At 41.8% G+C, this 17,500-nt stretch overlaps 1 protein-coding gene across 2 annotated transcripts in view; it reads left to right on the top strand.

Moving 5' to 3' along the window:
- Positions 1 to 17,500, top strand: part of sorcs2 (sortilin-related VPS10 domain containing receptor 2) — a 177,492-nt gene that overhangs the window by 134,961 nt on the left and 25,031 nt on the right. For both annotated transcript variants that reach the window (XM_058394249.1, XM_058394250.1), the window contains exons 4-10: positions 4,859 to 5,023; positions 7,086 to 7,159; positions 7,543 to 7,607; positions 9,289 to 9,407; positions 10,632 to 10,721; positions 15,334 to 15,513; positions 15,771 to 15,917. In XM_058394249.1, coding sequence (XP_058250232.1) covers positions 4,859 to 5,023; positions 7,086 to 7,159; positions 7,543 to 7,607; positions 9,289 to 9,407; positions 10,632 to 10,721; positions 15,334 to 15,513; positions 15,771 to 15,917 — 840 coding nt within the window. The remainder of the gene's footprint in view (positions 1 to 4,858; positions 5,024 to 7,085; positions 7,160 to 7,542; positions 7,608 to 9,288; positions 9,408 to 10,631; positions 10,722 to 15,333; positions 15,514 to 15,770; positions 15,918 to 17,500) is intronic.

Genomic DNA, 17,500 nt, shown 5'->3' with positions numbered 1-17,500 from the left:
GAGAGAGAGAGAGAGAGAGAGAGAGAGAGAGAGAGAGAGAGTAACCATGAAGGAGAGCTTCATGATAATGAATAGAATATTAAAATTCATAACCCCTCCTCAGGATGTAATTAGGCAGAGGTTATAAACAATTAGAAGCAATATAATAAAATGTAAAATAAACACCACCGGATACACAGTCGAGTAAACAAACAAACAAACAAAACAAAAAAAATAAAGTCAGTAAGATGTTACTATTTTATGGGAAAGTTTCAGCTTACGTCAGACAGACACACACAGAGGCCACGCCTCCTTCTCTGAGACTGGCACACACACAGAGGCCACGCCTCCTTCAATGAGACTGACACACACACATAGGCCACACCTTCTTCAATGAGACTGACACACACACAGAGGCCACACCTTCTTCAATGAGACTGACACGCACACATAGGCCACGCCTTCTTATCTGAGACTGACAAAGAGGCCACGTCTCCTTCACTGAGACTGACACACACACAGAGGCCACACCTCCTTCACTGAGACTAACACACACACAGAGGCCACGCCTTCTTATCTGAGACTGACATACATACACACAGAGGCCACACCTCCTTCACTGAGACTAACACACACACAGAGGCCACGCCTTCTTATCTGAGACTGACATACATACACACAGAGGCCATGCCTCCTTCACTGAGACTGACACACAGAGGCCACGCCTCCTTCCCTACAGATCATTAATACATGGATGTGTTTATCTTAGTTCTGGAAGTTCCCGTATGCGCCTGCTTTCTTGGGCACACGCTAATGACTTCTGTTGATCGGCTTTAGGCACTGTAGCATCTGGAAGACGATGTGTTTTTTCTTTAAGAAGACAAAAGAAAGACATTAATGTCAACCGGATAGATGACCCCTCTCAGCCTGACTGTCCTGCCTGCTGGCTGTAGAGCAGACACAGTTCTCAAGAGTGAAACATCCTCTGTATGCAGAAACATTACAATATTTGGGCTGCGTTTCCTTCTGGCATTAAAATGTTGTCTTGTTGTAGAACTGGCTTTATGAACATTCCACAAAAAATCTAGAAATGTAACTAGAAACTATTAACTGTTTTAACTTTAATATGTAAAATGTGGAGTAAGAAGAATAAACCACTTCTGGACATGCAGCTGTAGAAAAATAGCACCTCATCTCTCTCTCTCTCTCTCTCTCTCTCTCGCTACTCCACACTATTCTGTTTTTTTTTTAGATGGATTAATTGCTGACTGACGTAAACACCAGAGGTGCTGTGTTTGTAGAGGATGAGCGACTATTTTTCATTACTGCTGTGAAAGTTGTTATTCTCAGCTAGTCCTTCTTTCCCTCTCTTTCTCTTCATGGCTTATCTTTCTCTGATACTTTTCAGTGCCAAGTGAGTCACACGTTCATTATTTCATGAGTCATGTCCAGTGATTTTCTTAAAAATATGTAACACAGTGTGTGTGTGTGTGTGTGTGTGTGTGTGTCCTTCACATTATTCAAATGAATAGTTATGCAGCAGTAGTTTAGAGCTGTTTCACTCTCCTTCTGAGACTGACACACACAGAGGCCACGCCTCCTTCACTGAGACTGACACACACAGACGCCACGCCTCCTTCGCTGAGACTGACACACACAGATGCCACACCTCCTTCACTGAGACTGACACACACGGACACCACGCCTCCTTCACTGAGACTGACACACACAGACGCCACGCCTCCTTCACTGAGACTGACACACACAGATGCCACGCCTTCTTCACTGAGACTGATACACACACACAGATGCCACACCTCCTTCACTGAGACTGACACACACACAGACGCCACGCCTCCTTCACTGAGACTGACACACACAGACGCCACGCCTCCTTCACTGAGACTGACATACACAGACGTCACGCCTCCTTCACTGAGACTGACACACACAGATGCCACGCCTCCTTCACTGAGACTGACACACACACAGAGGCCACGCCTTCTTCACTGAGACTGACACACACAGACGCCACGCCTTCTTCAATGAGACTGATACACACACACACACAGAGGCCACACCTACTTCACTGAGACTGACACACACACAGAGGCCACACCTCCTTTACGGAGACCTACAAACATACAGAGACCATGCCTCCTTCACTGAGACTGACACACACACAGAGGCCACGCCTCCTTCACTGAGACTGACACACATACAGAGGCCACGCCTCCTTCACTGAGACTGACACACACACAGAGGCCACGCCTTCTTCACTGAGACTGACACACACACAGAGGCCACGCCTCCTTCACTGAGACTGACACACACAGAAGCCATACCTTCTTATCTGAGATTGACACACGCTCAAAGGCCATTTTCTTTCCCTGAGACTGACACACACACACAGACACCACGCCTCCTTCTCTGAGACTGACACACACACAGGCCATGCCTCCTTTTATGAGTCTGACACACACAGACGCCATGCCTCCTTCACTGTGACTGACACACACACACAGGCCACGCCTCCTTCACTGAAACTGACACACACACACAGGCCACGCCTCCTTCACTGAGACTAACACACACACAGAAGCCACACCTTCTTCATTGAGACATGCCTCCTTCACTGAGACTGACACACACAGAGGCCACGCCTTCTTCACTGAGACTGACACACACAGAGCACATGCCTCCTTCACTGAGACTGACACACACACAGAGGCCACGCCTTCTTCACTGAGACTGACACACACACAGAGGCCACGCCTTCTTCACTGAGACTGACACACACAGAGCACATGCCTCCTTCACTGAGACTGACACACACACAGAGGCCATGCCTCCTTCACTGAGACTGACACACACACAGAGCACATGCCTCCTTCACTGAGACTGACACACACACAGAGGCCATGCCTCCTTCACTGAGACTGACACACACACAGAGGCCACGCCTTCTTCACTGAGACTGACACACACACAGAGGCTATGCCTCCTTCACTGAGACTGACACACACACAGAGGCCACGCCTTCTTCACTGAGACTGACACACACACAGAGGCCATGCCTCTTTCACTGAGACTAACACACACACAGAGGCCATGCCTTCTTCACTGAGACTGACACACACAGAGGCCACACCTCCTTTACTGAGACTGACACACAGAGGCCATGCCTCTTTGACTGAGACTAACACACACACAGAGGCCACGCCTTCTTCACTGAGACTGACACATACACACAGAGGCCACACCTCCTTTACTGAGACTGACACACAGAGGCCACACCTCCTTCACTGAGACTAACTCACACAGAGGCCACACCTCCTTCACTGAGACTAACACACACACAGGCCACGCCTCTTTCACTGAGACTAACACACACACACAGAGGCCACACCTTCTTCACTGATACTGATACATACACACAGAGGCCATACCTTCTTTACTGAGACTGACACACAGAGGCCACTCCTCCTTCACTGAGACTGACACACACACAGAGGCCACACCTACTTCACCGAGACCGACGCACACACAGGCCACACCTCCTTCACTGAGTCTGACACACACACAGGCCATGCCTCCTTCACTCTATCACTGTGAACACTACATTAATATCATACAGGGGACAATGAAATCCCTTCATGTATTAGGAAAAAAAATCATTTGGGAGCTTGAATGAGGCGAAAGGAAACACCTCCATTCCTCCTGCTGCTTCAAAGAAACAGAGAAGCTGTGATTTAGTGTCAGTTGAGGCATTATCCTTGTGTCTAACCAGCAGGAAGAGGATTTAAATCCTCAGTGAAAGAAAAGCCTGCTTTAGTGTCTATAAAATGGATTTATCATTGTATTAAAGAAAAGAAAATCATACAGGAAATGCATGAGGCGAGACATGAAACACGATAAAGACACACAGCAGGGAATATCAGAACAAACGTACAACTCCATCTCCTCCTATGGAATATCAGGCTGAATGGATCTCCATGTTTCTACATATCTCATTGACATTAGGCTACCTCTGTTAATCCAACATGAAGCTCCTACTTCCTGTAAGCTTAGCTTAGCTTGTTGTGGGCTATAACTGCATGTCAGCTATAGAGGACCATGTGAAGGTCTGTGATTGGCTAACACCACCGGACCACCTTCATGTAAATACAGTTGAACTGATGTGTTCTTTAAGAGAATCAATTACAGCAGCTTTAACAAGCTAATATTTTAGAGTGATGTTCTCTGGATAAACATAGATCTCGTTTCAATCGAGATTTACACTCCGTAAGATCTCTGTGTACTTTAAATCTCGGTGTCTTTCAGTCTCTGCTCTTTTTTTAACGAGTGTTTGCTAAGTGCAAATGTGCTAACTACATTTATATAGTTAGGATTTCGAGCCATTAAAAGGTAGGGTAGAAATGTCACTCTCTGGATAATCTGTTTGGATTCTGGTTTAATCCTTCAAAGCCGTGGATCAGGGATTACATTGTCTAATCTGAGTTTCTACAGAATTACAGGGACTCTGATTCTGACTCGGTTCTGATTTGTAGGGAATCTGTGACCTGCAGCATGAGTTTTGTGTTTTATTCATGACTTCACAAATAATCATAAATCTAATCCTAAATGGCGTTTTAATGAAGTTCACTGAGGCTGTTGTGTATGTTTATGTTCCTGGAAGAACTCGGTGCATGTTAGAGAATGAGGAGTTCCAGGTTGTCAGGAAGTTCTGGAAAAAAAAACCCACAAAAGAATATGACACAACTGTGATGCTGCCTTGTTTAGATGAAGAAGTCAAGGGAATCTTGGAACACGAAGCTACCACCATCATGCTTCTCTGATTTCCAGATCATGAGTCTAATCTTTCTGTGTGTGTGTGTAGGTGATCCTGATCAGCTCCACCATTAATGAGCAGGATCAGATGCTCTTCATCAGCACAGATGAGGGAGCGTCCTTCCAGAGACAGCCCCTGTCCTTCACCGTGGAGACGCTCCTCTTCCACCCGTCAGACGAGGACAAACTGCTGGCTTACAGCAAAGAGGCCACGGTGTGTATTTTGTCAACTCTGTTGTGTTAAACTAAAGACAAAATTATCCCGCATGTTCTGTTTATAGCGAATATGTGAGTGAAAACCTTAGCATAGTCTCCACAGAGTTAAATTATGTTGCTACTGGAGAGAACAAACATGAAGTTTGTTGCCTTGTTGATGACTTTGACACACTGAGGTGTAATCTTCTTTAACATTCTCATTATTTGTCATTATCAACTCAGTGAATGGTTTAATTTTGTCCTGTAGCAACATTATCTCTTGCAAATTTAATACTTGCCCTCAGGGTGTATTAATTTGTGCCTAAAATCACCAAATCCTGAGTGAGTTTTTCACTTCGTACATATTACAGGTGCTGAATTAGTCGATTTCTCTCCACTGTGCTCGGTTATTTGCACATTTAAGTTGAAATGCAATTATTCAGTTGCATAATTATTGAGGATAAAAGACATCATATTTTTTTCCATAATCGTCTATAGAGTGCGTTGGTAAACAGCTTGGATGTTGTTATGAGTGTTTTCAATGTACCAAAATGTTGGGAAAACTATAATTAGCACTGTGATATCGGCAGTAAATGGATAATCTGGCAACCCAGAGAAGCATCTTGTACTACAAATTTCTCCCCGCAGTGTTTTATTCCTCTGTAGCGTATTGGCATCCTCGTTAGAGTTACGAGAGGAAGGCTGCAGGCCTGGACTGCTTCCCGATAAAGTGTGCATGTTGGAAAAGTGTGTGTTTGGTTGTTTTTCCTCTCTGAGCCTGTGTGAGACAGACGATCAATGCCATCACATTAAAGGAATAAGCAATAAGTCACACACAGCTATATGAAATTCATGAGTCTGTGAAAACTCAAACCTGCCCAGACGTCCTTTAGCTTAAGTGTTAGTGAAATGGTTATCAGTAAACAATGCAGACCTTCTCCTCATCACACTCTATACATGCCAAGTCATGTGATTAACACCCACTCACATGACTCAAGGAGTGTACACAAGAGTAGCGCACACTTTAATGAATACTGTCACACACACTTGTTTATTTTTAGCGTGTGATAGCGTATGTTAGTTTGTGACTGGGTTTGTTAGCTCTGATCCAATACACACTGTTTACACACACTTACAATGCAGTAATACACACTCAAACACACTGCAGCACATACATACAAGCCTATACACATTCTAATAGACCTATTAACACTAAAACATATCAGATTTAAAATCTATAGTACAAATCCACAGATCCAAGTTGAGTCCCAAGGTGGGTCCAGTGTCCCAGGCTGCAAATTTGAGTCAAGTGTCCTAGGCGGTATAGTCCAAGTCTAGTCCAATGTCCCCAGCTGTAAAATCCTAACTGGGAATCCTAAGACACAGTATCAAAGTTAAGTCCGTAGTCCGTCGAGTCTAAATTCAAAAGCCATGAATCTGAGTCAAGTCTAGAGTGGCAAGCTGTAGAATGTAATTGATTCCAAGTCAAGTCTACATTCCCAGGCCATTGAATCCAAGTCTAGTCCAGATTTCACAGCCACAGAATTCAAGGCAAGTCTAATTCCCAGACCATAGAACCCTAGTCAAGTCTAAATTCCCAAGCCACTCCATAACCACAAAACATAACCACAATTCCCCATTGAGTCTAGAGTGTGAAGCTGTACAAAGCTAGTCCAGTGTAGAAGTCTCCAGAGTCTCAGGCCACGTCAAATCCTGAGTGTACATTCAGGGGAATTTGATGTAAAATCCAAGTCGAAAGTCGAGCCCTATTTCAGATTGACTTCAAGTTTAACTCACGGCCCAAAGTCTCGGGCCATGGAGACTGAGTTGAGTCTGGAGTTCCATGTTGTAGAGTGATAGTTTCAGAGTGAAGTGAAGAGAACTTGAATGCAACAAGGTCCGAGGCTCGACTGTTACATTCTAGTGAACTCTAACACACACAACACACTCTGATACACTGCACTGTTCTAACACTGTCTGAAGTACATCAGAACAGTAAGACACGCTGTATCAGGACCAGGAAGCATTGCATTCAAACGTTACAGTGTTAAAGTAATGTGTGTCTAATCTCTGTGTTACAGGTTTATGTGTCTACTGATCTGGGAAGGAAATGGACACTGCTGCAGGAACGAGTGACCAAAGACCGAGTTTTCTGGTGAATGTATTTCTATAATTATCAAAACGCTGTGATCCTAAGTCATAATGTGATTCAGAAAACCAGTCAGAAATATCAACCTGGGATAACAATTACACAATTTTATTCTCTCTCTCTCTGTCTCTCTCTCTCTCTCTCTCTCTCTCTCTCTCTGTGTGTGTGTGTGTGTGTGTTTGTCTATTAAACACATCGATGTGGATAAACTCCAGCCTGCTAATTGCCTGTGAAATAAGTTTACTTGGTGCATAATGGAGTTTATTTTTTACCTCTTGTCTTCTTTTCTAACCTCAAAGGGCACAGATTGTTTGTTTGTTTGTATGTATGTGTGTGTGTGTGTGTGTGTGTGTGTGCATTTAACAAACTCTACTCTTGTGTTATTGCAGGTCTGTAGCTGGGGTGGATGTGGACCCTGATTTGGTACATATGGAGATACAAGACACTAGTGGAGGTGAGAGAGTGAGAGAGACAGACAGGACAGACAGACACAGAGATAGAAAACATAGAGAGTCAGAAAGAGAGAGACAAAAAGAGTGAGACAGATGCACAGAGACACAAATAGATAGAGAGAAAAGAAAGTAAGTGAGACAAACACTGAGACGTGATAAAGAATAGAGAGAGTAAGAAAGAATGAAAGAAAGAAAGAAAGAAAGAAAGAAAGAAAGAAAGAAAGAAAGAAAGAAAGAAAGAAAGAGAAAGACAGACAGACAGACAGACAGAAAGAAACATTAAGAGACAGATAGAGTTAGACAGACAGGCAGAGAGTGAGACAGACAGACAGACAGACAAAGACAGAAATAGATAGACGGGAAAGAAAGAGAGACAAACACTGAGACATGATAAGGAATATGGAGAGGAAGAAAGAGAGAGAGTGAGACAGATTGACAGACAGGCAGAAAGAAACATAGAAAGACAGATAGAGTGAGACAGACAGAAACACAGATAGATAGACAGGAAGAAAGAAAGAGAGACAAACACAGAGACATGGTAAAGAATAGAGAATGAAAGAGAGAGAGAGAGACAGACAGACAGACAGAGAGTGAGACAGACAGAAAGATAGACAGAGACACAGATAGATAGATGGGAAAGAAACAGAGACAAACACTGAGACATGATAAGGAATATATATATATATATATATAGAGAGAGAGAGAGACAGACAGAGAGTGAGACAGACAGACAGACAGACAGTGAGAGTTTTGCTTTATTCTGACCTTGGAGTTTGTTTAAATTATTCACAAAGGAATTTGTGATTGGTAAAATTCCCCAGAACTCGTGTGTGTGAGTGTGTGTGTGTGTGTCCGCTAACAACAGTTAACCTTCACAGGGTAAACAGCTTGCGTCTGCATGCCTGATCACACACACACACACACACATATCTCATCTGGGATTGGAAGTGATTTGAATTCTGAAAGGATTTATTTATTTTTTTTAACCATGGATATTTTGCATATTAACATTAAGTACGTTGCGTCTGCTTCACACGTCGCTGTGAACGAGCTGTTACCATAGAAACGATAACTGCGAGAGCTTCTGTTAAAGACAACAAATCGACACCGTCTGGCCAATCGGATTTCAGGAACCTCAAGGACGCAGTGTGTAGAACAGAAACGTCTGCTCCAGGCCTGGGGTGTGGTCAGTGATCTAAAATTCAGGATAGTGTGTGTAATATTTCATGAAGTTTCTCCTCACATTCTGGCAGCTTCAATAAAATATCAGCTTCGAGGAGAAACTTCAGCCTCTGTGGAGCCCCGGAGTCTAAACACAAGAAACAGCACGCAGTGTGTACCACCAACCTCCACCAATCACTGCGTCTCTATCCAGCCGTCACTCACCTCATGCATCACTGCTTTTCATTCTGTGTGTATGTATGTGTGTGTGTGTGTGTGTGTGTGTGTGTGAGAGAGAGAGAGAGAGCGAGAGAGAGAGAGAGAAAATGATGCTGATGCAACTACTGAGTTCAACACTGCAGCTCTTTTACAGTCCACAATTAATTTCCTGACATTGAATTAATGAAGCAAGAGACAATTTGGTCTCTCACACACACACACACACACACACACACAATTGTACATGCACAGTGTGCATTTTTTTTAACTGTTGAGTCTGTGTGTGTGTGTGTGTGTGTGTAGGTTACCTGTACGTGACGTGTCTGATACAGAACTGCTCGGATAAGATGGTGACGGCTCAGTTCCTGGGTAAAATCGACCACAATTCTCTCTCAGTGCAGAACGACTACGTGTTTGTGAAGGTAAACACACAAAGTAGTACATAAACACAGTGTGTGTGTGTGTGTGTGTGTGTTGAATTAACGGGACTGAACGAATGAACAGACACAGAAACAGATGAAGGAGTGAATGACTACAGAACTGAATGAACGAATAAACACAGTCAGTTATTTAATTAATTTAATTAAGTAGCAGCTCAGGGAACAAATAGATGAAAGGAGAAACAAAGAAATGGATGGATGAGTGAATGAATGATTGGACGAATGAAGGAATGAATAAACACAGACAGACTAATGAATGAATTCAGTGAACATGAATTTAGTAAATAAATGAATAAACACAAGATATTAGAATGAATGAATGAATGAATGAATGAATGAATGAATGAATGAATGAATGAAATTAGAAATGGTTGAAAAAGCAAAATAAACAAAGACTAAAGTCATGAATGAATAAATCAACAGACACAAAGATGATGGATGGATAGATGCATGGATGGATGGATGGATGGATGGATGGATGGATGGACAGTCTTGTGAATGAATGAACAAAAACTATGTATAGATCAATACAAAACGTCCTAACTGCATAAATCAAAGAATGCCTAAATGAACAAATAAATCAATAAATCAATCAATAAATAAATAATACACAATGAGATGAATGAATGAATGAATGAATGAATGAATGAATGAATGAATGAAAAGAATGAACAAAATGATTCGGTATAGTATCTTTTTATATCAATGATCATTGTGTATAGACTCAGATAAATGAATGAATGAATGAATTAATTAATTGATGAATGAAGAATTTTTAATTATTTAACTAGAAATTAAACAAATAAATGCATTAACACATTGACAGATGAATGAATGAATGGGCAAAATAATAAATAAATAATAAATTTATAAATGAATGAATCAACAGACAGCTGACCAAGTTGATGAAGATGATGGATGGATGAACTTTTAAAAGTCTGAACAAAATTATTCAGTATAGAATTATTTTGTATAGATGATGATTTATAGATCCCGATTAATGAATGAATGAATGAATCTGTTGAGTTTATTATTTACCTAACAAATAGACAAATGCATGCTTAAACAAATGAATGAATTAATACGTTGATAGATGAATGAATGAATGAATGAATGAATGAATGAATGTTTTAAGTGAACAAACACTGTGTATGTGATTGTTTAACTGCCTTCTCTCTCTCTCTCTCTCTCTCTCTCTCTCTCCAGGTTACCATGTCTAATCGTACAAAGTGCTACGTCTCTTATCGACGAAACGAGTTTGTGCAGATGCGCTTGCCCAAGTTCGCCCTGCCAAAGGTACTCTGTCAAACCCCCTGCATGAGCTGGAGGTAATGAGGAGAGATGAACAGAGAGCTGAGGATGTGTATGACCCTGCAGAGGGATGTATAGAGGGATGTGTAGAGAGTTGTATAGAGGGATGTGTAGAGAGTTGTATAGAGGGATGTGTAGAGGGATGTGTAGAGAGTTGTATAGAGGGATGTGTAGAGAGTTGTATAGAGGGATGTGTGAAGAGTTGTATAGAGGGATGTGTAGAGAGTTGTATAGAGGGATGTGTAGAGGGATGTGTGAAGAGTTGTATAGAGGGATGTGTGAAGAGTTGTATAGAGGGATGTGTAGAGAGTTGTATAGAGGGATGTGTAGAGGGATGTGTAGAGAGTTGTATAGAGGGATGTGTAGAGGGATGTGTAGAGAGTTGTATAGAGGGATGTGTAGAGAGTTGTATAGAGGGATGTGTAGAGAGTTGTATAGAGGGATGTGTAGAGGGATGTGTAGAGAGTTGTATAGAGGGATGTGTAGAGGGATGTGTAGAGAGTTGTATAGAGGGATGTGTAGAGAGTTGTATAGAGGGATGTGTAGAGAGTTGTATAGAGGGATGTGTAGAGGGATGTGTAGAGAGTTGTATAGAGGGATGTGTAGAGAGTTGTATAGAGGGATGTGTAGAGGGATGTGTAGAGAGTTGTATAGAGGGATATGTGAAGAGTTGTATAGAGGGATGTGTGAAGAGTTGTATAGAGGGATGTGTGAAGAGTTGTATAGAGGGATGTGTAGAGAGTTGTATAGAGGGATGTGTGAAGAGTTGTATAGAGGGATGTGTGAAGAGTTGTATAGAGGGATGTGTAGAGAGTTGTATAGAGGGATGTGTAGAGAGTTGTATAGAGGGATGTGTAGAGGGATGTGTGAAGAGTTGTATAGAGGGATGTGTGAAGAGTTGTATAGAGGGATGTGTGGAGAGTTGTATAGAGGGATGTGTAGAGGGATGTGTAGAGAGTTGTATAGAGGGATGTGTAGAGGGATGTGTAGAGAGTTGTATAGAGGGATGTGTAGAGAGTTGTATAGAGGGATGTGTAGAGGGATGTGTAGAGAGTTGTATAGAGGGATGGGTAGAGAGTTGTATAGAGGGATGTGTAGAGGGATGTGTAGAGAGTTGTATAGAGGGATATGTGAAGAGTTGTATAGAGGGATGTGTGAAGAGTTGTATAGAGGGATGTGTGAAGAGTTGTATAGAGGGATGTGTAGAGAGTTGTATAGAGGGATGTGTGAAGAGTTGTATAGAGGGATGTGTGAAGAGTTGTATAGAGGGATGTGTAGAGAGTTGTATAGAGGGATGTGTAGAGAGTTGTATAGAGGGATGTGTAGAGGGATGTGTGAAGAGTTGTATAGAGGGATGTGTGAAGAGTTGTATAGAGGGATGTGTGAAGAGTTGTATAGAGGGATGTGTGAAGAGTTGTATAGAGGGATGTGTAGAGGGATGTGTAGAGAGTTGTATAGAGGGATGTGTGAAGAGTTGTATAGAGGGATGTGTGGAGAGTTGTATAGAGGGATGTGTGAAGAGTTGTATAGAGGGATGTGTAGAGAGTTGTATAGAGGGATGTGTGAAGAGTTGTATAGAGGGATGTGTGAAGAGTTGTATAGAGGGATGTGTAGAGAGTTGTATAGAGGGATGTGTAGAGAGTTGTATAGAGGGATGTGTAGAGAGTTGTATAGAGGGATGTGTAGAGAGTTGTATAGAGGGATGTGTAGAGAGTTGTATAGAGGGATGACCAGAAGGATGTATCAATAGATGATGTTTGGCAGATGCATGAAGGGATGTATACATAGACAGATAGAGGGATCTATGGAGAGATGAACAGATGGTGTATGGGGAAATGTGTAAAGAAATGAATGTAGAAATGTGTGAATGATGTGTAGGGTATGGATAGATGAAGTATGGAGAAATGTGTAAAGGGATGAATAGAGTGATGAACAGATGAGATATGGAGAAATGAATGGAGAGATGAATGAATGATGTACAGGGAAATGAACGGAGAGATGAATGAATGACGTATAATGAAACATATAATGGAATGTATGGAGCGATAAATGAATGAATGAATGATGTGTGGGGAAACGAGTAGAGGAATGTATGGAGAGATGAACAGATAATATATAGTGGGGGATGTCTGAAGAGATGTGAAGCTCTAACCTTTGTGTTTGTGTGTGTGTGTGTGTGTGTGTGTGTAATTGAATAATATTGATTGTGGTTGAGGTGAAAGGGGAATTGCCTCATAAATATTAGACTTCAGTGACCAAGGCAAAAGGAAACAGTGAGGAAGAATGCAGCTCATTAGCGATGCTCACCGTAGCGTGTGGTGTGTGTTAATGACCAACCCTGTGTGTTTCACTGCGTTTTTAATACACACTTGTTCCCACCATGAGCCGTCCTCAGTGTAATTACTGCATCACTGCAACGTTTATTGATTATTTTTAGTGAGTCATTATGTTACTGATAGCTGCTGTTCAGGTTATCTGTTATTATAATACACCAAGATGACCTTTAGTGACCCCATGACGTCATCTTTATCTGTGTTCGGATTTGAACCCAAAGTGGGCGTGGCCAAAACAATGTTACACATTTTGTGTATTAAAGCAGGCCCTGGCTGTTGTTTGTGTGTGCATGTGTGTGTGTGTGTGTTTAGCTGTAGTTAAAGTTTCTCATGATAGGAATAACTTGATTTTTTTTATTTGTTCTTGCGTTAAAGTCTTAGTGTGTTTGGAGCGAGATATTCCTCTACAGTAAGGCGGATTATTCTGTTCCTGTGCCTTCTCGGCTTTTGCTGTTCCTTCACTTATCACTTGACTGAGCAGATGGGTCAAATGTAAGCCATTTCTCTGAGAGAGAGGGAGAGAGAGAGCGAGAGAGAGAGAGAGAGAGAGAGAGAGAGAAAGAGAGAGAGAGAGAGACTGTCTTCAAGCCTGCATTTTCCACCGTGAATAATTGAGAAGCTTTTGAAATATGCACGAGCAATCGCAGGGTGCCATCTCTCGTCTCCCTGATGGCCTGTTTTTAGCGTTATGGATGAACGCGTCACCACCAACACTCCTGTTTGTTTGCCTTTTTTTTCCTCGAGTTGTGCAGTTGTTGCATATTAAACGCTTCACTTTCTCCTTCTCGTCTCCTTCACGACTCACTGGCTCCTGAAATATTCTGAAAACAAGCCAAAGACATTCATTTACTTTTGTTTTTTACTTCATATCTATCTATCTATCTATCTATCTATCTATCTATCTATCTATCTATCTATCTATCTATCTATCTATCTATCTATCTATCTATCTATCTATCTATCTATCTATCCCTCTCTTTTTCTGATTTGTCCATTTTTATGTTACTGTTTCACACAGTCTGTCTGTCTCTCTCTCTCTCTCTCTGTCTCTCTCTCTCTCTGTCTCTCTCTCTCTCTCTCTCTCTGAATGAACAAATGTGTGTTATTTTTCTTCCCACACTTTGCGGTACTCTGTCTGCTTTATTTCAACGCAATGATAGACGAAGCCGTTTGCTTCACGCCTTAATGTCTCACATCACACTTTTCTCCTTAATCGCTTCATTTTTTTAATCAGACTCTCGTGTTGAAGTAAGTCGGCGAGATTCTTGAGAAGGGTTTATCTGTGTTTCTCCAGGAAAGATGTTAAAGCTTTCGGAATGCCGGGAATGTTGATTTGCCCGTCTCCTCGTTTATTTGCAGCACACATGCGAGTGCGATCCAGCACCAAGGGGCCTTCTCTTAATTACTGCCTTCATTTTTAGACCTAATAGTCACTCTGTATGAGTGTGTGTATGTGTGTGTGTGTGTGTGTGTTGTAGACTTACTGTTTCTATGGCTACACAGTGTGAGGACCAGTGTGTTTGATTTTATCCCATCAACAGTTTGTTTTCGTGTTTTTCTCACACAGTTTTGCGAATGTCCACACTTTTGCCAAGTGAGATATTGTGTGTATGTGTGTGTGTTTGTGTGTGTGTGTGTGTTATTATGACATCATCATACAGGGACGTTTGGAATGATGTGCTTGTCTGTATCCTATAGCACTACATACTATATCTGTAGCGCCGATGATGTCATGACACTGAGGTGCCTTCAGAATGATGTCAGGCAAACTGCTGATGAAGTCATGATACCGAATGAGGTCACGGTGAGGGCGTGATAAGTGGAGGATCCGGTTATACTCGTGATGATGTCACAGGGACACTTTTAGGAAGAGGATGCAGTGGTTGTGATGTCAGTGTACCAAAAAAATGAATGTGATGTTTGAAATAATGCCTGAAAAGTGATCACATGACCTCATACGGACACTTTTATGATGACGGCAGTATGAGAGGACGGTTTTTAAATGATGCTGCTAGGATGATCTTACTGTCGTGGATAGTCTTACGATATTTAAATATGAGGTGGTGTTAAAGACCAGGACAGTGTGATGCTTAGTGTGTCGTTCTACATAGTCCTTTGATGTCATTTAGGAAAGAAGCTGTCAGGACCACGTGGTTACCCGGGGACACTTCCTTGATGACTTTTTTTACAATGACAGATACACACACAGAGATCATTTTTATTTCCACGCAAAATTACCTGATTTGCATTCATTTTCTATGCAGGATGTGCAGATTGTGAGCACGGATGAGAACCAGGTGCTGCTGGCCCTGCAGGAATGGTACCAGACGGACACATATAACCTGTACGCCTCAGACCAGCAGGGTGTTTATTACTCCATCTTGTTGGAGAACGTACGCAGCACCAAGCAGCCCGAGGAGAACGTCATCATCGACGTGCTGGGGGTCAGTAGCAGGATCGAATCTTTAGAATGAAGCTGGAAACAAACTCTGTGTGTGTGAGAGAGATGATGGAAGGATACATACTTGTTTACTTAATTACTTGCATACTTTATTAATGGCATGAGGGGAAATTGCATTATTCATTATACATGAGTGCCCTTCATATTCCCTGCTATGTTGTCAGATGTAATTGCAAAATGTAGTGAACACCGACTGGCTACCAGGTTTCTTATGTTTTTGTTTTTTTTATACTGTAACAGGTGCGTGGCATCAAAGGCGTCTTCCTAGCCAATCAGAAAGTAGACGGCAAAGTCAGGACTCTCATCACATTTAATAACGGGCGGGATTGGGAGCTGCTGACTCCACCCACTGTTGACATGAATGGCAAAGCGGTGAACTGCAAACAGGTAGAAATCTCCAGACAGATTCTGGCTTTTGAGTTTGTGTTTTATTTTCTTCTTCACTTTCTGGATTGTATCAGATTCTCTTCCTTTTTCTGAATTTCGCTTTCTATAAGCATCTTTCCTGGTGCTCACGAGCATTCAAAGCAAGTTTGTCTTCTGCAGATTTTGGCCTTTTGTGATGTTTCATTTTGTGAAATTCACATGTGCTGAAGAAATATAACAGATAAGGGGTTCATTATTTCCTTCCTCATTAAATTCCATCCTCTGCTCTAGACTGGATTATTGTCAATGAATCTCTCTCATATTAACTCACTTTTTTCATTATTCCCAGTAATTCTAACAGACAAGATAATTCTCAAACTATTGGTGTCTTAGAACAGCTAAACTATATACTGTATATGCCAGGTGAAGTGAATAAACCTGATGATCTCCTCATCATGGCACCTGTTAGTGGGTGGGATATATTAGGCAGCAAGTGAACATTTTGTCTTCAGGACAATGGTCCTCAGGAAAATGGTCAAGCATAAGGATTTGAACACGTTTGACGAAGGTCTAAATTGTAATTGCTAGACCACTGGATCAGAGCATCTCCAAAACTGCAGCTCTTGTAGGGTGTTCCCGGTCTGTAGTGGTCAGTATCTATGAAAAGTGGTCCAAGGAAGGAACAGTGGTGAACCAGTGACAGGGTCATGGGCGGTCAAGGCTCATTGATGCATGTGGGGAGTGAAAGCTGGACCGTGTGATTCAAAAGAACCACTGTTTAAATCTAGACCACATGCAGCTTGTGGTGTTATGTGGTGAAAGACACATAGTACAGGTTGACAAGCTTGGCTTATTACAACTGAATCTTCAGTCAACAATTCCACCTTTTCTCCCAGTCATGGAAGGCAATAAAAAAAAAATACAAATTTGTTGTTTTGCATGGGTTTGGCCAACTTTTATAACATTTTTCCAAAAATCTCGCTGTCTTTGCTCCTTTCTGTTAATGTTATTGCAACATATGGTCACACTAATTTCATTTCTTCTATAGGAAATAATTTTGTGAGACAGATCAGACATTGGAAGAGATTCCGCATCACTGCTTCATCCAAATCTACAAAAACCAAAAGCAGTGTCTGGGCAAACAATGAATGGAGGCTAGCCTCCAACAATTAGCATGGTATTTGCATACGACTAATTTAATCTATTCACGCTCCTTTGTTTGTTAGTAACATACCCAAACAGTTTACCAATGAGCAGAAGCTTCCAGCATGCTACCATTTACATAATGCTAATCAGTGGCCATTCACCTACATTTGTTTTTAATCAAGATTTCCGTTTTTGGCTCAACCCTTTGAGAGACTGACTACTTAATTAGCATTATGTGAATAGATTCAGCTAATCAAAATGTCACACAAACATCACATTAATATACAGTCTAACAATGTATTTTTGTATACTCTGGACTTTCTTTTCTTTATATCCAAGGCTGAAACTCGCACACAAACCGGGTGACCTCTAACTGCAAGGAGGTTGAATCATCTCATCCTGCAAGGGATTGTGGGAGTGGAGCGTTAGCAGGGTCTCCTATTCTAGCGCTGCAATCT

This window comes from Hemibagrus wyckioides, linkage group LG07 (assembly GCF_019097595.1).
Source record: "Hemibagrus wyckioides isolate EC202008001 linkage group LG07, SWU_Hwy_1.0, whole genome shotgun sequence".
Lineage (NCBI taxonomy): Eukaryota > Metazoa > Chordata > Actinopteri > Siluriformes > Bagridae > Hemibagrus > Hemibagrus wyckioides.
Note: the sequence above shows the minus strand (reverse complement) of the source record. Positions and strands in the feature narration are given on the sequence as shown.